General features: G+C 40.5%; 1 protein-coding gene and 1 pseudogene across 2 annotated transcripts; one reads left to right on the top strand and one right to left on the bottom strand.

The window, feature by feature from the left end:
- The first annotated feature begins 10025 nt into the window (after positions 1–10025).
- Positions 10026–10685, top strand: LOC149836144 (AAA-ATPase At5g17760 pseudogene; annotated as a pseudogene).
- A 4806-nt stretch (positions 10686–15491) lies between these two features.
- On the bottom strand, positions 15492–17216 carry LOC149836145 (heat stress transcription factor B-2b-like). 2 transcript variants are annotated; one of them, XM_090010806.1, is made up of 3 exons: positions 16974–17216; positions 16516–16815; positions 15492–16420 (listed from the first exon to the last, which is right to left on the bottom strand). In XM_090010806.1, the coding sequence occupies exons 2-3, from the start codon at positions 16762–16764 to the stop codon at positions 15695–15697; spliced, it is 975 nt and encodes a 324-aa protein (XP_089866932.1). In that variant the 5' UTR covers positions 16765–16815; positions 16974–17216; the 3' UTR covers positions 15492–15694. The 2 variants fall into 2 exon arrangements, with proteins under 2 accessions (XP_089866932.1, XP_089866933.1); XM_090010807.1 differs by having other exon boundaries at positions 16516–16877.
- Between the last annotated feature and the right edge of the window lie 4727 nt (positions 17217–21943).

Consider the following 21943-nt stretch of genomic DNA (forward strand, 5'->3'; position numbering starts at 1 on the left):
TTCACCATTTACTTGCATTTGATTAACAATAGAGAAGACTCGATTGAAAAATGCTTCAATAGTTTCAGATTCTTTCATTTTTAAAGAATCAAATTCACTTCTAAGAGTTTGGAGTCTCACTATTTTTACCTTGTCTTCTCTTTTATATGTTGTATAGAGAGTATCCCATACTTCCTTTGTCGATTTCGCCGAAGTTATCCTTTCAAAAATACCTTTCTCAATAGCTTGATAAATATAGAACAATGCCTTATTATTATTCTTTCGATTTTCTTTCAACTCAGTTTGTTGTCGTGGAGTGATGCCCTCCATATTGTCCATCACATCGAAGCCACTTTCAACAATGTCTCATAGATCTTGAGAGCCAAAGAACGTCTTCATTTGAATACTCCACTTGTTATAATTTTCCCAGTAAAGCAAGGAACTTGTGGTTACACCATATTGTTAGAAGTCATCCTAGCTCTGTTACCACTATATTGGAAATAAAATAGCAAACTAGAGAAGAAGATTGTTCTCTAGAATGAAAAACATGCAGAAATGGTGCTAGATAAGGAGAAGCTACAAAAGGCTTCAAAACATTCCAACAACTTATCAAAATTATGATACATAGCTGCTATATATATAACATTCAAGCCCAACCAGAATTTAATTACATAGTAAATTCTTACTATAGAAAAACTAAAAAACTATTACATTTTCAAGGAGAAGAAATAAATGGGAGAGGAACCCAAAGAGTTTGCATATAAAAACTGTAGATAGCCTTAATGTAAAATGAGTTCTCAAAATGAGGGAGAAATATGAAGAGTCTAGCTCATAATTCCAACAACCCTTAATATAAAATAAGTTCCCAAAATGAGAGAGGAATACAAAGAGTCTAGCTTATAAGTCTAACAATAGGATCATAACTCTGATTAAGGGTGAAGATGAAAAGAGTATGGATCACAAACATATCAAATGAGATGCATAGAGATAGCCAAATGAACTGATTAAGATGGCAGTAAAAATTTAGCAAACTGCTTGTACATAATATGCTAGACTTGGCCTTGGAATAATCAAAATATACAACGCTGCCAACCATAAAATGGGGTCAGATTTGGGTTGGATGTGGACATTACTGAATCCAACATAACTGAATATGAGTACAACTTAATAGGCTCAATTCAGCTGTAAATCTATGGACACCAATTTGATGCAAAAATCCTAAGCTCAAATCCAAAAGATTTAGGTAGTAGGATTAGAAAATATTTACAGATCCAACTGGACTAAGGTTAGTTAGATATCCATTTCAAATTGCACCTTTGACACCCTTACAGCCATAGAATATTGTAAAGATTGGCAAGAGAAACTACATCTTTAGATTGAAGTTTCAGTGTAGCTTGAGCATCATTTTCTTAGAATCCTCAGAAAACTTTATAATAGCTTACGGCATACTTGAATGATGACAAAGGTACATACGTTGACAATATGCAATTTCTAGTTCCAGAAAATACAATGATGATGACAATGATAAGCAGAGAGAGATAAAAGATGAGAACAAAAACCATTGTGCTAAATGATGGAGAATAACACCATCACCATGATGGGGTTAGAAGTGACAAGTGTTCCAGTAAAGTTGCAATATCTTAGAGAATGTTCAGCATGACCTCATCTGCTTCCGGTGTTTTGGTAAATTTTGAAAAAAAAATATGAAAAAATAATGGGATGAAGGAAATAGAGTAGAAGAACAATGGAGGGGTTTGAACCGTGTATGTGGCTGGAACTTGTGAGTTTCGATTCGGTGAGTGTGAAGGACGTGTGGGCGTGCCTCCTTTCAACATCTTCAACTTGTGACAGTACCCGACCTAGTGTGGGTCTTGCTCTTTGAGAACACGTCGAAGGATGGTGGAGTGACTGAGCATTGAGGAGCTCAAAAACTTGTGGGTGGCAATTTGTCCCTTGTGGTATGACACGGTTGTTGCTGAACCGTGAGCTTTGTGTTGTTGTGACTTGACCAGTCCACAAATTCCAGATACGTCCCTTGCATTCGAGCTAAATTTTTTTGCTCACCATTGCATTTTGGATTGTTAAACGTGAACCCCTTTCAAGGTGTTGCTCAGAAATTTCTGTTACTACGAACCTGTTTAGGACACAACTTGCTTGTGACTTGAGTTTTCTGCTTGTGAACATCATACATGCAACCAATTTCTGTTTGTGCATCGTCAAAAATCGCTAGTTGAGATCGTGGTCGAATTCTGTTGACACATAAGTGTTACAAGCTGTAATCTTAAACTCACTTGTTGAAATTATTTTTTGTTGAAAGCTTTGTGACACTCAGACCTGAACTTGTGTAATGTCTTTCTCGTTTTGCTGTTAAAAGAATTCCTGTGAAGTTCCTGATTAGTGACAAGGAGCTGTGCGCATGTCTTCTTTTTTATTTTTTTTTGCAGTCCTCTTGAAACCTGTTATCAGTCTCTTTATCAATCGTTGGTTAACTTATTCATGCTTCTATCTGTCCCTGCAATTGAAAATCCATTGTGATTTGCATAATTGTTTCCTTTTGTCTTGCATGGTGAATTTAGGACAGTTTGAATATTGACAAACTATTGGTGTTCGTTTCAATTTCCTAATAAGCTTACACATTGACAACTGAATTTCCTGTTTGAGTTTCGAATAAGTGAAAATGCGTTGGTCAGTCATAGTAATTTTGGCTATAACATCTATTTTGGAGAAACAGTAATTGAGGAATATTGTCACGCTGAAACAGTCCAGAGACTGTCCATCTCATCACAGTCTGTGTGGAGCTGAATTCTGGACTGAACATTATCCATTAAAGAAAACTCGTACCTTTTGTTCCTGAAATTAAAAATTACATTTCTGTGAACCTGTGGAATTCCTAAACCGAATTTTCCTGCGTTTGCTTGGTTGTGTTCAATGTTGTTTACCAGAACTGAACTTGTGCGAACTGAGTACTAGTGCACCTAGGTCTGTCATTACATGGTTGTTGAATTTCCATTCATAGCGTGTCAATATATATATATAGGTAGCCGTATACCTTTGTCTAGTGTCGTAGTATTAGGTGAGTTAGCATAGTTAGTCATGGTCTTTATGTTTGAAAAAAAAACAAAAATATTTTGTTTCAAAATTTATTTGCTCTATTTAGGTTTTATCGCTTCCGCATCGTACACTTGGCACATGCATGTACGTACATTCACAAGACCGACCTCCCGTAGTCGGGTCGGGTCTACATCACATACCCTTTTCTTCATCAGAGAACTTGTGATAAGAACTCAAATAGAGTGGTTAAGAAGCAGATGTCATAACCATTCAGCATTTCTTTCTAATCCCAAACACCAGAATCCTATTAAAATGGAAGAGCACACAATGTGATCATGAAGTCTACATGATCAGAACCAAATAAGTCCAGAAGAAGAATAAAGGCTCTATTGATATTCTACTCAATCAGAAAAGACATCACATCTCCAACTGCGAGCTAAGGACCTTCTGCTAGGGCATTTAAGGGCAACTCCAGTCTCCACGTGTCTCAAGGACATTCATTATCAAGAAATAGACACTCAAATAAGTTGATGGCTGGAAATTTGAATTGCTCAACATATTGATTTTTAGAGCCAAAATGACACTAGTCAAATCTTCACTTCAGCGAATGCGATAGATTGTGCAGTAAATCCACCCTATCTTCACTTCATAAATTCATCATTTATGAGTTCCCACAAATAGGAAGTGGGAGTCAAACCTGATAAAAATCACAACTGTGGCATACACAAATAGGAGGGAAAAAGGAAAAGAAAGAAACTTCGGGCAAGATGACTAGATAAGGAAAAAATCAAAATATGCTTAATTAAAAGATAACATTAGATGATAACCATTCTCAAGAATGCAATACAGCAGGAAGAAAACAAGTATATGTCAGAAAAGTGAGAAACAACAGCTGAAACCATCCAAAGACCATGTAAAGAAAAACATTATTTCTGCAACAGTTGATCACAGACACTCTTCTAGCTCAACTAGCTAAGGACTGGTGCCTTGCCTCGTGGACCAAGAAAGGTCGGTAAGTTACACCAGCCTTGCATGGATTGACCTGTAAACCAGGCACTCACCTTTCATTACACATCAAGCAACTATAAATTAACCTGGCATTAGTAGGTTGGGCCCTTTATATGACGTTACTGATATTTTTTTTTTTTAAAGATGAAGAACCCCCGCAGATAACCAGGTCACTTAATGGGCTCACCCTCCTGTGACCCCAGGTGGGGTCACTGACACACAAGCCCTTACAGAGCCTACCAGTTAAAGGCACCCGCACACCCGGTGGGAGTCAAACCTGGGACGAAGGGGTCAGCACCTTTTCCCCAGGCCATGCTGCCCCTCGGGGGACCCGTGCAGGTGTATGAAATATCACTGGCATTGTGGCAGTGAAGGCTGGCAAGTAGCCAATTAGTCAGCAAGGTTGAGAACTAGAGGACTAGATGTACTTAGTCAACTATACAGGGAGGAGGCACTAGCATAAACTTGGCTAAGAAAACAATGTTGTGAAGTTATTTTTTATATACAAGAAGTGTTGTTGGAATATGGATCGGATCCAACTTGATGTGATCCGGTTTGACATGAGTATGGAGAAGAGCATGACTCTCGTGAGAGTTACAGGGCAGTTATTGCAATTGCCCATGCATATCCACCCACTCCTTCCACTACAAGCCCCTCTTAGAAGCTTATAAGAAATGATACGACCACAACAACAAAAGGGTGTCTTCTTTTCCTATATTGGGTTTAGGGTCTTGTTCACCGTTGACTTGAAGGCTTGGGCTCATCATGGGCATCGATAGGCTGAGGAGAACGCCGAGCACTCATGCACGCAAATTGCATCCATGATGTCTACCGGTATGCATTCCTGTTCCTCTGTTTTGATGAACACCAACAAGTGTTGCACAAAAACCACTCTCAAGAATGAATTTTAATGAAGATGGGCAAGGGTGCTATCCAACCACAATTAAAAACCCAACAAAATCTACAAACAGTAATCAGCTAAAATGCAAAACGAAGAGATAAAACAAAACCCTAGCACGAATGATGAGTCACCCAGACAAGACAAGAGAGAGGATCTTCCATAAAAGAAAAAGGAGTGTTTGTTTCCTCAACTTTGGAAGGGGAAAGGTGACAACGAGTGGAACCTGGTTGTCCCGAATTTGGGGTGACAACGAGTGTGTCCTGGTTCGGACCCAGATGGGTCCAAACCCAGATCTAAATTTGAGGTGTCGGTATCGGATCTGGAGCTGGGTCTGATCTGGTCTAGCATAAGAAAAATCACTACCTTGTTCTTATAAGGATTACATGAACAGAATGCATCTCTTTTGCATTGAAAAATCATGGATCTTAATTGAAACTCAGACTGCACTCGGGTATGGTATGAAATTTCACAAACTATATCTGGCTCCATATACTAGTCGCTTTGGATCCGACCTGAATTCGAATCTGATCTTTTTTTTTATCACCAAGCTCTAACCTTATAGGGTTTTATGGAGGTGAGGCCTGGGTCAAATCCGATCTGTTGACACCCCTACCCAGAATTCCAAGTTCCCCTTTTGTTTGGGTTTAACTTTAAGTATAGTCAACCAAGCTATGCAAGTAAAATATCAACGATTTTTTTTTAAAATATCATGATATTATTGCAATATATCAAACAGATTATACAATCTGAAAATTTTAAAATATCACCTATTTTTTTAAAATGCGATGTTTTTATCATGATATTAATGTGATAAAAACACCTTTGGAATTTATACTTTTACATATATTTTTACCTATTATTTAAATTGGCATTTACACTTCTATAAATATATTTATTTTTTTTTATATGCCAACATATTCTCTAAAACAATGGGACACTATTCTGAAACGTCATTAAATAATGAAAGCAGAAATAATTTCTTCTGATGCTACCCAAGGGCACGTTTGTGTGCCAAAGAAACAGGGGAGTTCCACGGAAACACTATGCACAAATCATTTCCGTGGGCCCCACCCTGACTCCGCAAACACTGCCCTCTCTTTTCCCATGAAAAGAGATTGCCCTTTTCAATGTAATCCCCTGCGAAAAGCATTCTCGTTGGATTGAGGGGTAGAGAGGGGGGAAGGGGTGTGATTCTGTTTCAACGGAAGAAAATTCTGCAGAAACCCTTGAACGGTGCCTTCTTCAGTTGCATACAAATGCCCCTCAAAGGTGAGGCGCATCTGGTAAGGGTAGTTTATAAACATCACCAAGTTAACCGGATGTCAGGAGTTCAAAACTCATGGATGCATGTCCTCTGCACAATGCTAAAACTGAGTATACTTGTTGAGCAAGAAAAATATGGTGTTTTACGCTGAACTTGGTGAGCTAAATGGTTTTTCCCGATTATCCAAAAAACAATTCTTCTGATGGTAACGTTCTTAAAAGAGTATACAGAGGTAAAATTCTCATCTTCTGAATATAAAAGATATCAAAATTAGGGATGTCAGTGGACTGGGGCGGGGGTGGGGGCAGGGAACAAGGTCTCCATCCCCACCCTATCTCAAAATCCTGCCCTCAGTTATTGCATCGGTTTTGATTTTAACCTCCATCCATGCCTCCATCCTCGTTTCATGTCTCCTGGTTCAAGCGGGGTGAGTTAGGGTTGGGCTCCGTTTTTCCTTTATGTTATGAAAACCGCGAGTAAGAAACAACCGAAGGAAACAAAACACAGCAATAACTTACAGATTTACATGAAAAAACCTCTCCTCAAATCCGAGAAGTAAAAAGTCACGGCCGGCCAAAGAAAAAAACTTTATTGCTCTTTCTCGACAGATGCAAAAGAAAAAGAAAAGAAAGAATTTATATAAGGCAAGGGCGACAGCCCTAAATCTAAACAAATTGGGTCTGATCCATAAGAAACCGAGTCTCAAACATAAGCCCAAGAAAAAAAAAATCTTCTGGGTCTTTTTTGCAAGGGCAAAAAATTCTGAATCAGGCTCCACAACTCATTACTCCATCCATTGACATCCCTAAAGAAGGATTGGGGATGAGATGGGGGCGGTGCAAGGTGGGGATCGAAACATGGATGGGGCAGGGAAAAGCATAAGTCCATCCCCGCATGGGTTTTGATTTTAACCTTCATCCTCGCCTCCATGCTTGTTTCATGTTCTCCATTCTCATTCCAAACAGGGTGAGGTGGGACTCATTTTCCCGCGGTCCACTGCTTAATAATTATGTGGTCATGGGATGAATGATACAATAAGTTTTTTTTTTTTTTTGTTTTTTGTTTTATTTTAAAGTTGAGTTATGGATATTGAAAAATTAAAACACGTCATTGTTTCTCTATTCAAAAGTTTTCAGAAAGTTTCATTGTTATCTATTGATAATGGATATGTAATTGGTCAAACATACTAACTTGATTGGTACAGCAGGCGGTTAGGTCTCTGATCCTGAGAGCAGTTTCTCCCTGTAAATATAAAAAAGAAAATCCTTTGATTTCAAAAACTTCGATGAGGTACACACCTCTTGCACATCATCTAAAACTAGATTCATGATTATGCCCTTCAAGTGAAAGAGCAGATGCGAGTAACCTTTATTTTTTATCTAGAGTAAGAATCTTAATGTATACCATGGTGCACCCCAGGCCTGAAGCCATTGTCCGGTCAAGTTAAAAAGCAAATGGTCTTTGCATCCCACTTTGGCAAGACATCGTTGTTCTGCATTTGATGTAGGATGTGGGGCCCATGCGGGATGGGACACAATGGTTCCGCTTATCAAATGCCCTCTTCAGTTTTCATCTCTTGTAAGTAGGGTATCGATGGGTCAGGTTTGACGTACCAAACCCTATAGGGTCAGGGTTTGGTGATAAATAAGAAGGTTCAATTAGAATCTGGGTCAGACCCAAAGGGTTCAACTAAGGGTATAGTTCGTGAAATTTCATACCAAACCTAGGCTTGACCCAAGTTTCAACAAAGTCTGCAATTTTTCAATAAAAAAAAATATAAAATATTATTTTAATGGGCATGATCCAGGTCTGGTTCATGTAATCCTTATAGGATTCGGGTATGATTTCTCTTATGGAGGGTCTGATTAGAGCTTGTACTAGCATCACAAATCTGGTATAGATCTGATTCCACCTGTGTCCAAACTAAACCAACCCGTTGACACCCCTAATCTTTTGGTTCCAAAATCCAAAGTTGAGAGGAAAACAACCCAAATTATAAGCTACAATCCTTAAGCAACCATTAAGGGGGCAAAAAAAAAAGTGATTGAATGATGACAACCAAGAGATAGACTTAAAGAAGCCATCTTTTGAAAAAAAAAACATAATAGCTCACTGGTCTACTTCCATGGCACCAAAAATGTAAAAAAAAAATCACCTTGTCATAATGGAATTTATAGAGAAGCAGTGAGATCGGTGCCACCCAACCTATTTGGTTAATTCTCTATTTAATTTAACTTTTATTGGCCTAACAACATAATGTGCAAAACTTGAAGCCTAAGTCTAAACTCTCATCATGAACTACAACATCTAGTATTTTGTATGGAGTTGGATACACTAGAGATGGAATAAGAATTGGGCCTGATTGGTATCACGATTGCAATGAACAAGTACTTTAATTGGAGTTCGGGAGACTAAAATAGATCGGACATGTTGTGGCTTAGGACTGGGCTTGTGGGTTAGTACCCTGGTTGGCACAGTTTCATTTAGAAAAATTATCATAGGCAAAAGAAAATTTCCTATGAAAGTTTTTCTTGCTTTCAAACGTGCCTTAAATGAAAGAAAAATTTTAAAAGAAAAGGCTTTTTTTTAATATGATTTTTTTATTAAAAAAATCCTCCACCTTAAGGGTAATAAAAAATTTTCTATCACAAATTCTTTTTGCAATAGGGCAGCCATTCACCCACAACACATGACTGCTACGAGAAGAGCCATATCCATCTTTATCTTCCATCCACCCACCAACATCTCTCTCTCTCTCTCTCTCTCTCTCTCTCTCTCTCTCTCTCTATATATATATATATATATATATATATATATATATATATATATATATATATATATATATATATATATATATATATATATATATAGTCAATAACACAATCAGTCTGCTTATACCCTGTTGTATGATTGCTTAACCCCATCTTGTCTGTCAGAGAGAGAGAGAGAGAGAGAGAGAGAGAGAGAGAGAACCACCAGCAACAAAAAGAAAGAATGGCATCCCCCAACTCAGCCATCATCTCTAAGATTGCCTTCGTGGCTGCCTCGGCGATGCTCATCCGCACCATCCTCAATGACTTTCTTGTTGGACATTATGGGTCTAAGCTCAACTCATAAGGTGACCCGGTTTGACATTGTTAGTGGGCTATTCATAGGGAAGTTAGTGGACGGGGTGGGAGTTACCTGAATATAAAGAATACCACATTCATGTAACCATCCCTTATCTCCTATTATTATATAAAGGGGTTTGGGTCGTACCTATGATGAGAGACATTAGCCAAACGCCTTCATTGTCCACATTCAAGAAATTCTTTATTGGGTTCAAGGTCTTGCTCACCATCGACCTAAGGCATGGGCTCATCGTGGGCGTTGATAGGCTGAAGAGAATGTCGAACACCTGCACGTCATTTCATGGCATTTACAGATACGCATTTACATTTCAGCTATGTTTTTGCGAATACGCCAACATTCCTCCCCCGCCACTTACACCACATCCTCTTCTCCCGCATCAGCAAGTTCTTCTCCCACTTCTCCTCTTACCTCTCCATGATCATCGAGGAATTCAACCGCTTCGCAGCCAACAGACTCTACCAGGCTGCGGAGCTCTACCTCTCCACCAGAAGATCCCCTTCCAACACATGACTGAAAGTCGGCAAACCTGACAAGGAAAAAGGCTTCTTAGTCACCATTGATCATGGAGAAGATATCATCGACGTCGATAGAGTTAGGATCCAATGGAGGTTTGTTTGTTCTCCGACACAGAAGATAGTCCCCAACAGCCATGGAGAGTCTTCCATTAGCGAAACTCGCCGGTTTGAGATCATGTTTGATAAGAATCACAAAGACAAGGTCTTGAACTCATACTTCCCTTACATACTAGACCGAGCCAAAACCATAAAGGATGAGAACACCCCAGTGGGACTCCTCACTCCGAGCAATAGATATCGGGGTGGCGACCCCAATGGTGTATGGACCTCGGTCACACTTGACCACCCTTCGACTTTTGAGACGTTGGCAATGGAACCAGACGATAAGAAAGCCATAATGAATGATATAGAGAACTTCTTGCAGAGGAAGCAGGTCAACAGAAAGGTTGGAAAGGCCAGGAAGAGAGTATACTTGCTCTACGCACCCCCTGGCACCAGAAAATCCAGCTCGATCGGCGCCATGGCCAACTTCCTCAAATTCGACATCTACGATCTCGAGCTCACGGACGTACGCTGCAACTCGAACCTTCGGAACCTGCTCATGGCGACATTGAACCGATCGATACTCATCATTGAAGATATCGACTGTACAACCGAGCTCAACGAGAGGCAGGACGAGCCCCAAGTTCTGAATTGGGCTCGAATGAATCCCCGAAATTCGGTAACACTTTCAGGCTTCTTGAATTTTGTAAATGGGATTTGGTCGAGCTGTGGGGATGAGAGGATAATAGTGTTCACTACCAACCATAAAGAGAAGCAATTGATCCTGCATTGATGAGACTGGGGGGTATGGATGTGCACATACACATGAGCTATTGCGGCTTTAATGGTTTCAGAGTATTGGCTTCAAACTATCTGGGCATCCATGATCACCCCCTGTTGGGTGATGTGCAGCGTCTTATAGAGAACGTGCAGATTACACCAATAGAAGTAGGGGAAGAACTCATGAGAAGTGAGATTAATAATCCTACTGTGGCACTTCAAAGTGTTATTGATGCGCTTAGGGAGAAAAAGAGAGATGGAGGAGAAAGAGAAGGAAGAAGAGTCAGTGAAGGTCAAGGAGAGTGCAACAGATGATGGTAAGGAAAGAGATGAGATAGTTGACAATTAGCCACTGCAGAAACCAAAAGGAGCTCGATTACAGTAAGAGGATGATTTGATAATAGATTGATGCATTATCAAGAGCCATTTGAATCAGCTCACCTCATCAAGTTTAGTACGAGTGGCTGCAATTGTTCACTTGGAGAAAAGGCAGCAACACTGAGAAGAAAAAAAAAAAGAAAAAAATAAGGTCAAAAAATGTAACACCCCGATTTGGGACCTCAGGAGTCTGAGTTCGGTTAGTATTACTTTCTAGAGGGAAAGAGATACAAAGTTTACACAGAAAAAAGTGGCTAATTTTTTTTTTCATTTTATTCTTATAAATCAACTCTTTCTTACAATTTTTCATCATTCACAACAAAGGAAAATAAATACATCTTATTCAATGACAAGGAAAGTAAAATATACCAAGTGCTCTGTTGTAGAAGGAGAAACTGCTCACGTCCTGATTTGGCTAATGCTTGGAACCTACAGTTGTAATTCAACATGGGGGTGAGTCTACAACCCAGTAAGGAGTAATTATAAGCAAATAAACAATTAACTTACAACTGTAGTGGGCTCTAAGTCCCTAGTCTTAGTTTAGTTCTCAACACAACACATAAGTTTATATATTTTAATTACCCCCATCATCTTCCTCAAACACTCTCTCTCACAAATATCACTGAGTTGGCTATACCAGCCATAGTCGTCAATGGGCATAGCAACCCCGTAGAACACCCAAATTCTACATGTTTGCCAGACAATAAACCATACACTCTCAGTGGTCCCCAGACTACCAAGCACTGCAGTGAACCACCATGGAGACCCCACCGGTAGCTAGCCGGAAGGTCAAACTCTCAATCTCGGTATGGTTCATGGTACATCCTAACCATGATGGTTATCAATCATCCATGATCCTCCAGAGTCTCAAACCAGTGTGAGTGTAATCCTAAGTCATAACTAAGTTCACACATTGAACCACATTCTCAAACTCATAATTCACTCGTTCTTTCACGAGTGATGTCATGACTGATCACAATAAATCTCATTCTAAAGCTCATGATGACATTAGGACTCACACCTCTCTCACTTAGCATGCAATAATGTAGTGTCTCTACTTCGTTAAATCACTGGCGGCTCACTCTTCGTGGTGGTTGCACTCTGGCCGCGAACCAGGTAGCCCTTGCCACAGGTAACCACTTCTGAGATCTAAAGGGTCATGCATGCTGATCTCAAAATATTCATTCATATAATATGAATAGACTAAATGAGACTCTAATCTAAACATAGTTTTATCATAATGCATAATATTAATGATCATATAAACATGCAATCACAAATACAATTTCTTTATATCATGCATGACATATCACAAATAACATGTATATCACAACAAACATGTATATAAATCAACTCATAATGTCAAGCATGAAAGTTTATGCATGTCATGGTCTCACTCAAAACTATCATGCTAATCACATAACATTTATAACCTTAAAATAACATGCAACGTGAAAGTGTTTATTAACATCTAAATTTTGCTCATACTATCCCTTACCTCGAGTGTGAACGTTGTACTCTCACCGCAATTGAATCTCACGAAGTTCTAACAGTGTGATCTGGTTATTACATAACATGCTCATATTAATACACAAAACTTCTTATATTATAACCAAATTACCAAAATACCCTTACCAAATTTACTCATGAACCCTCAATTTATGTATCACTAATTTGACTGAACTCAATGGACTAGTAGATTCCTCTCTACGATACGAGTCCAACGTACCAAAACCTCACTCAATTTCGAGTTTGGGGTGCAAAGTTATGTCTATTTTACCGAAATGGATCTCGGGTATCTAAATGGATATTCTGGTCATTTTGGATTTTGGTACAACTTTAAAATTACCTGATCCATCTGTGATCTGGATCCAAAATAGTCCAACTTGATCCAGATTCATTACCCATCTGGGTCCAGAACTGTCTGACTAGATCTAGAACTGTTGGACTGGATCCAGGACAGTCTGATTGGATTCAGAACTATCTGACTGGATCTATACACTCTTACTAGATCCATAATTGTCTGACTGGATCCAGGACAGTCTGACTAGATCCGGACCTACTTTTCTGGATCCAAAACATTCTGACTGGATCCAGAACAGTCTGATTAGATATAGACCTGCCCGACTGGATCCGGGATAGTCTGACTGGACCCAGAATGGTCTGACTGAATCCAGAATATTCTGACTGGATCCAGAATATTCTGACTGGATCCAGAATAACTTGACTGAATCTAGAACATTTTAACTGGATCCAGAACCGTCTGATTGAATCCACACACTCTTATTGGATCTAGATTTGTCTGACTGGATCCAAAACAGTCTGATCTAGATCCAGTTATGATATGGATCCATAACTGATCCAATCAGATCTAGAACAGTCAGTTTCGATCCAGAACAGGTCCAGATCAAACTGGATTCAATTTGAGAATACAGATCTAGTTAGATCGAACCGATTCGGCCTGACTCGGGTCCATTTAAATCGGTTAGGCTCGACCCAATTTGGCATGAACCGGTTCGACTCGAACTGGTTCAACCAACACATTTTTTTTCTGACCTGTCTCGGTCTGGGTGCGACCCAGACTGACCTGGTTCGGTTTCGGTCACACCCAGACCGACTCGGTCTTTTTTTTAATACGACTTGGTCTGGGCACGATCCAGACCGACCCGCACCCAAACCGAATCAGGTCGGTCTGGGTTGCACCCGATCCCCCGTTAAAAGCCCTAACATGAGGCGGAAGGGCATGACCCCTTCTGTCTTCCCTCTTCTTCTTAAACAGAGGGGCCAACCATTGGAGTTGGCCCTCTCTGTCCTTCTCAGTGGCAGAGGGGGGTCGGCCCCCTCCTCCTCCTCTCTCTCTGTGTGTATTTTTTTTATTTCCTTTTGTTTTCTACCCCTTCGCCAGCAGTCATGGCTGCCGGCATCCCTTTTGCTCGGACAGAAAAGAAGAAGATGAAGGTGGAGGTATTTACCTCGTCGTCAGAATCCGATAAGCTCTGAAACCCCTTTTTTTTCTTCTTCCTTTCCTCCCGTCTCCCTCTTGCTCGAGTGAGGGGGTGCATGAGGGCTATTTATAGCCCTCACAGTGGGCTGAGGATAACCCTCAACCCCCCCCCCCCCTCTCCCCCGCCGATCATGGGGGGTGAGGTTTATCTTTTCCCCCCCTAGTCGCAGATCAGGGAAAGGGGGTTTCTCGATTTTTGGGGAACCGCCTTTCTTCCTATTTCTTTTTTTTTTTTTGAATGTTTATCCCCTTCGGCGACTTCAGGGGGTTTACAAAAAATGACTACAAAGAGGACAAGAGCGGGTGGTTGGAAAAGAAATCAGGAGAGCAGTTTAGTAAGTTACGTAATCTGTCTTCTAATGCAAATGCAGAACAAAATTCCATTGTTTACTCTGCAGGATAGTTTTTTTTTTTTTTGAATTTATAACTCGAAGAAATTGCACCGGCGGGAAGACCTGGTCGCGCTGCCTCAGCCTGCCATAGCAGGATAGAATCTGAAAGGACAACCCTCCCTATTGGCTCTCAAGTTTTGATGATAAGTAATGTATGTTCTGTGCAACTGGTTAGGGTCTGCCTAACCCGTGCTGGACAATCAAAACAAATTTAAAATCTTCTTATGAACTGTTTCCAAAGCCATACCTGTGCTTACCATATTAAACTCATCAAAACTTTAGAAACTTTATTTCTTTTACTTTTAACACTCCGACTCAATATGAAATTATTTCCTTTAAAAAGACCGCTTTCGAGGAAAACTGTATACATAGGAGGGCATCAAAACTTAAGAAACTTTATTTCTTTTACTTTTAACACTTCTACCCAATATGGAAGCCTATTTCTGTTTCCATAAGAGGGAGGTACGAACCAATTTTGGCAGGAAAGCTGTTTTTTTGCATTTATTATGTGGATCCCCCATATATTTCTCGTAGGCATGTTTCCCCCCCTCCTCCCATTGTAGGAAAGATGCCCGATTTCCTATAAAAGAGAGCCGCTTTCGTAGGAAAGGGACTTGGACCAATTCCGTTTTTTGAGAATGCCTGCATCTGAAACTTTCGATACCCTGTCACCATGCATCTTAACTAAAAACATACATTTCCCATGTTTTCCTAAGAACAGCTGTTTAGTTAAAATGGACCAAGTAGTCGAGCAAGTAAACAGCCCCAACCACCAGGCAGAGCGAAGGGAGTGGGTTTGGCATATCTACCCAACTATGTTTTCTGGTTCCAGACCCGAAGTCACACTCGCTTACTGATTTGCCAGCGTGGCTGGGCTCCGATATATACATCAAGGATAATCTGAAAACAATGTATCGGATCCTACACCATCTAACAAGATCCAAAACGCGCATACCAAATCCGACCTAACATCCCTGGGTCCCGTACCCGCCTCCTCCCCACAACTTTCCCGAACATTCCTTCACTAATTAAATAATTGTTTATCTACTTCCTTCCCAGATATTTTTTTCCTTTTTAAAAATTAATTACAAAGATTGACGGCTGCAATTTAATGGAAAAGGAAAGAGATGCATTTTTCATCGCTTTCTGTTTTTTTTAATACAATCCGGGGATATTGTAACCTTGTCTACAAAGTATACACGAGGAAGGCCGCACGAGCCGGTTTATGGCACGTGTTTGGGCGTACCTTCAGTTACTGGCCCTCTGGTTGGCCTGACGCTGATATTTGTACCACGGAGATGATTCCGACGTGGGATCCAACGGTTCAGATTTGACCTCAGCGACGGCCTCGCTCCGACCCGGTTCTTCCCTCGCCCGTTTCTTCATTCGTATCGGGACGCCGAAGAGTCTCGGGCTCGCCGCGCCTCCTCCTGCCTTCTCTTCCTCCTCCTCCGCTGTCGCCGCCCCGTTATCCGGCGTCTCCGCTTCCTCCTCCGCCACCGCCTCCACCTTCACCCGTCGCCAGCAAGAGATCGCCTCCGGGAACAGATCGGGGACGGCAGCTGCGGTGGCCTCCCGGAAGATCTCCGCCGGCCTTGCGGCGAATCCGTTCTCCATCCGGCTAGCATACTTCGTCATCAGGGCGAAGATTCCGTTGCAGAGGCCCTTCATCTGGTTGAGCTCCTGCCTCAGGTGGAAGTTCTCCTTCCTCAGCTTCTCGTTCTCATCCAGGAGCTCCGCCGCGGTGGTGCCGCTCCCGTGGCACGCCACCGTCACCGCCGCCTCCACCCCGGGGGAGTTCGACGAGAGCATCGGCTCCTCGCCGGAGTTCGACGGGGAAACCGACCGGTTCGCCGGGAAATTCGCCGGCTGCGCGTTCTTCCGGCGGTGGATCTCGCGCAGCAGCCTCTTCTCACCCTTCCGGAAGCAATCGTTAGCGAATTCCCACCGGTCGGGAACGATCTTCCGAAAACCCTAAAATTTCCCCCAAAAATAACAAAAAAAATCAGGGAAAAGGCCGAAGGTTAGAAGGCATACGGTACGAATACGGGATCGTATATGACACGTACGTATGTGTTGAGCTGCCGGACGAAGCTGGAGAAGTTGTTGTGCTTGAAGTATTTCGGGAGGAGATCGCGAGAGAACTCCGCCGGCCGCCACACGATGAACGTCGATCCGTCGTCGTTCCACGAGATCACGTCGTCGACCGAGGGATCATCGACGAGCTGGTAAGTCTTCGTCAGGAAGGGCGTCGGCAGCGCCCTGTGAGCGTCCCCGCCAGCCGCCAACTCGCTGTTCTGCTCCACCGGAGGAGCCATTCCCAATAGATCTCCGGATAACTCCTGCCGGAGATTCTAAACCCGGCCACACTGCGTCCGTCCATAAAACCGATTCGGGAGACAACAAGAACAAAAGAAATCAATTGATTTGCCTAAAAAGGTAAAAAAAAACAATAGTTTTTGTGATCCAAATTAAAATCACGGAGAATTTAGCAACCGAAAGAGAGAACGAGATCGGGATCGCTTACCTCAAGGCAAAGAAGAGCCGTTTTCTTCAGAAACCTTCGTCCGAAAACCGTTAAGAGTCTCACCGGAACCAGATTTCCGGCCGGGAACAACTCTACGATCGAACGCAGAAACGAGAAACGCTCTCAGAAGGCGACTTTTTTTCTAGAAGGTTCTCGTCGGGCGAAGCAGTAGCAGGGCATAAGAGAACAGCGGAAAAAGGACGGGGAGAAAGGCTTCGAGAAGAGAGAGACAATGGAATTTTATCGTTACCGTTCGAGAAACTTCCTCCGAAACGGTTCGTTATCGAGCTTCCACGTGTCGGAACAGGCGTATCCCTTTCGTGATAAGGTTACAAGACGCAATCTTTTTTGTCGCTTTTTTTTTTCCTTCCCACGCACGAGTCGGAGACTCCTTCGTGCGTTATCGAATCGGAACGATACGAGTCAACAGCCCTCCTTAAATGAGACCCGCCTTGGTTCATTAGTTAAGTGGGCCCCACGTGGTAACCACTGTTAACAATTTAACCAACAAATATTATCACGGCAATATAACGTAATTATAATGACGTTTATGGCTTTTTGGAAGTTAACGGATTTTTTGGCACATTAATGATTTCGCAATAACCGCTAAGAGATAATGAAGATGTATTAAAGACAACGAGAACGGGTTCAACTCGTGTCACAAGGATACCGGTACGACCTGACACTGTGATGCAATTTTTTTTGTGAGATGGTACCCTAATTTTTTAATTTTAATAAATAAAATAGTATTAAAGTATAAATTTATTAAAATAAGATACAAATTGAATAAAATATTAAAATAAGAATGAAGAGTAGGAGCCTAGCACGAGGGTAGAGGGTTTTTTTTCCTCAAATCTAGACTCATAGATGAGTTCGGCACAATCCATTTGATAGAAATGGCACTTGGATCATGTTTTTTAGATGACCCATAGGCTTATCTATCTAAGTCAAAGGTTAGGCAATAAGTTGAGTCATGCGACGTTCAGCTTTTAACAATTTTGACCGGCTTGACATAGGTTTATTTTCTTCGGGTGGGTTTGAGTGGGCTATGATTAGGGTGTTGACGGGTTGGATTTACCCGAACCCAACCCAAACCAAACCCTATAGGGTCCAAGTATGGTGATAAATAAGAAGACCCGATTAAGACCCGGCTCTGAATTAATACATGGGCCTGGGTATAGTTTGTGAAATTTTATACCAGATCCGAGCTTAACCCGAGATCCGTTAAGACCCGCAAATTTTCAATGTAAAAATAATAAAAAATATTGTTTTACCAGGTAAGATCCGGGTCTGGTTCATGTAGTTCTTATCGAGTCTGGGTATAGTTTCTCCTATGATGAGTCTGATTAGATTTGGGTCCGGACCTGATACCATACCCAAAATCAGAACCAAGTCTGGTTCCACCTGGGTTTGAACCAACCCTGACCCATTGACACCCTTAGCTATGATGATCCACAAGCCAGTCAAGCTTGGTCCAGCCTTTCAGCTAGCCAAGCTTAATCCCAGTTTAGGTTGCGCTAGAGTCTAAAAATCAGCAGAAACATGGGGATTCACGCTTATGGGCTATGTTGTAATGACACGCCATTTTGGTAGTCTGTTTCCCATGACACAAGCGGATACGTTAGGACACATGGACTCTGACACGTACGGTCAATACTTTAATATTATTTTATTGTTTTAATAAAAAATATATTGTTAATATTAAAATATAAAAATAGCTTTTATTGATTAAAATTAAAAAATTGCCCCTCATGTCCTATTTTTCAAAAAAATAAATAGAACTTGCCAGTCAAATCTGCAACAAGCACCCTCATGTCCACGTGTCTTTCTGAAGTAGCTTATGGGTTTTGAACTTGTGACATTACTTTAATTTGGTAAAATCACATGTAACCCCCAAACTGGAAGAGACCTTGTGAGCCCTTTATTAATGATTTACTCAAAAAGATCGAGAAAAACGAAAAAAGATAAAAAGATTGTGAACTAAATAAGAATATTGAAATTTACAAAAACACGCTCAGTGTTTGATATATTTACAAAAACATGCCTCTTTTCATACATTACGAATACCTGCCTGGTTAGAAAAATAATTCTCAGACACAAGGTTCTTAGGTTTACCATGGTTAATTATTAACGAATGACCATATTACCCTCCTCTCCATTTTTATCATATAACCGAACTAAAAAAATGGTTTATTTCAAAAGAAAACAAAATAGGGTTTCTTCCATCATTTTGCCTGAGCAAACTTCCCCACAACTTACCAATGGAGGCTCCGCTTGTCTGGTAGAAGCAGTTGGTGCACGTCACCTTGTCTTGGGAGGTTGCAAGTTCGAAACTTTCCTACAACTTTTTATGCAAAAATCAAAGAACAATGGAAAGAAAAGAACATAGCCATGACCAAGAAGATCAAATGAAATCATCGGAAAGAAGAATAACACTAATAAATTGTAGGGGATAAAATGGACCAGAAAGGGGAGAAGTGATGTTTGTTGTTGCTTTGAAGAGAATGAACATCACGCTTAGTAAATTTTAGATTAAGGACTGCTGATTTTATTCGTTTCAATGAGGGTTAACACAAGCCAATGCCTCAAACCCTCAAACCCTCAAGACAAGAGAGAGAGAGAGAGAGAGAGAGAGAGAGAGAGAGAGAGAGAGAGAGATGAACCAGGTTAGGGATTGTCTGTCTAAAGAGAGATTTGGTGAAAAGGTCATTTTCATATAGCTAAGCATGGCTTGACTATGGTAAACCCACCTTAGCTGGAAGCGTGTGTTTGGAGTAACCCAGGTGGCTTTTTGCAATTTTTAAAAAAGTTAAGCAAGTTTTTATAAATACATCAAATGTGGAGAGTGTTTTTGTAAAATTTTCATAAGAATATGACTTATAAGAAGAAAGAAATGGGCCAAGCATTGGGCAAAGACAACCTCATATAGAAAATCCAGTCCAATGTGTCTTAAAGACATAGATACATGGGGTCCTTTGTAAGAGTGAAGATCTCATATTGAAGATCCATGTTCTGAATTTGATGCATGGCCCATGACAAGATTCATGGTATAAGTAACATTAAAATCTGTAGATATGAGATTCATATTTCAATAAAAATTCATGCATCTTCGCCCCCAAAGGCTCTCCGCTATGGGTGACTTGTGAATGTCATTAAATTGATGGGACATCGCGAGTTCAAAACCTATAAGGGGCATCCTTTGTGGTAAAGTTGAAGCTGAGTTTACTGATGGGCAGATTTATACCAAATTTGAATTTTATATTATAAAATAAAGATGGTTGAAGTGTTTGGCTTGCAAGCAATAAGTTTAGACTACAAATCTTGTTCCATACAAGTTTGAAACAATTATTTATTTTGTACTAGTTTGAGCTTGTCTTAGTAGGGTCAGGGTCTAAATCCTATTGGTTTAAACTTTTAATATATATATATATATATATATATATATATATATATATATATATATATATATATATATGATTTTAAAATAAGTGGCAAGGACAACAAGAAGACACATGAAGATATTATTTTATTTTAAATAAATTTAAATTATTTTAAATAACATTTAAAAAATATTAGTTATGCATTAAAGCATTCAAAATATTTTTATTGATTATAAAAAAAAAATCGGTGTCCTCTTTTCGTGTCTTTTTTCTGTTTCGTGTCGATTCAAATTCGTGTCTCGTATCTCTGCCACAGAAAGGGTGGTTAAGGGTCTGAATCGGTTTGATCCTTCCGGGTCACACTGCCGCAACTCGGACCCACGAAGAACCGAGTCGTGGGAGGATTACGTAGACTGATCATTCTGGAAGGTTTCTCAATGGTGACGTCATAAAGATGGTTTAGTGTCGTACACGTAGTTTCTGAACCTTTCGGGAATATAAATAACGTTACTTTATTTATTACTTCCCGGTTCCCAAATTACATATTAGTCCTTATTTTTTCATGTCATTAACCAAAGCCACTAATTTGACCCTTAAATACAGGGATGGCAGTGGATCGGGGCGGGAGACAAGGTCTCCACCCCCGCTCCATCTCAAAATCCAGCCCTCTATCTTTACCTTCATCCCTGTACTGGTTTTGATTTTAACCTACATCCTCTTTTTATGTCCTCCATCCCTGTTTCATGTTCTCCATAGCCGGTCCAAATAGAGCGAGGCGGTGTGGGCCCCTGTTTTCCCTGAGTCTAATGCCATCCCTAAAGAAGGAGAGGACCAGGATGGAAGATCGAGGATGGGGCGGGGCAGGGGAAATAGTAAGTTCATCCCTGTCTCCATCCTTGCACGGGTTTTGATTTTAACCTCTATCCCAGACTCCATCCTTGTTTCATGTCCTTCATCCCTGGTTCAAACGAGGCGAGGCGGGGCAGGGCCCGTTTTCTCCCGGTCCACTGTCACCCTTAAATAATTAGAAATTTATCAAAAAAATTAAAATAACTATGCTTTGTAAATAAAATATGTTTGACAAACTGAATATGAATAATAAGTACTCGGCTCGATACTCAACTCGTATAAGCTCGTTAGACAGTAAGAAATGTATTTTATATATAATTTTTATAATCCTATTTCTTGAATCACTTGTATGTGAGAACTGAAAATATGAAAACTAATGTGAACCACGATTTTCATATACTTTTTGTTCTTTTCTCTTGAATCTAACCCTACATATGTGATATGCATGCTTGGTTTTATAAAAACCCGCTCTTGAATCATCCAATTTTGATGCATAAGGGAGATTTCTTTAAGGCTTTAAAATCAATGGTTCATAATCTTCATAAATATTCAAGCATTCAAAAATTACATTTTTTTCATCGAAAATACACAATCCGATGGTTGATTCCTAACAAATTCACCATGCCGAACATCCACATGGTTGGATTTGCAAAAAAAGTGCTGGAAATGCCCGTATTTCTAGTTCTCATATTTCATTTACCATATTCTACTGACTCCCTATTTCTTTCATCTCTAAAATAA

Source organism: Nuphar pumila, chromosome 6 (genome assembly GCF_984573655.1).
Source record: "Nuphar pumila chromosome 6, dmNupPumi1.hap1.1, whole genome shotgun sequence".
Lineage (NCBI taxonomy): Eukaryota > Viridiplantae > Streptophyta > Magnoliopsida > Nymphaeales > Nymphaeaceae > Nuphar > Nuphar pumila.

Coding starts and splice junctions, on each gene's coding strand:
- LOC149836145 (XM_090010806.1), bottom strand. CDS start 16,764: ATGGCTCCTCCGGTGGAGCAGAACAGCGAGTTGGCGGCTGGCGGGGAC. Junction 16,421..16,515: donor TCCGGCAGCTCAACACATAC/GTACGTGTCATA, acceptor GGGAAATTTTAG/GGTTTTCGGAAGATCGTTCC.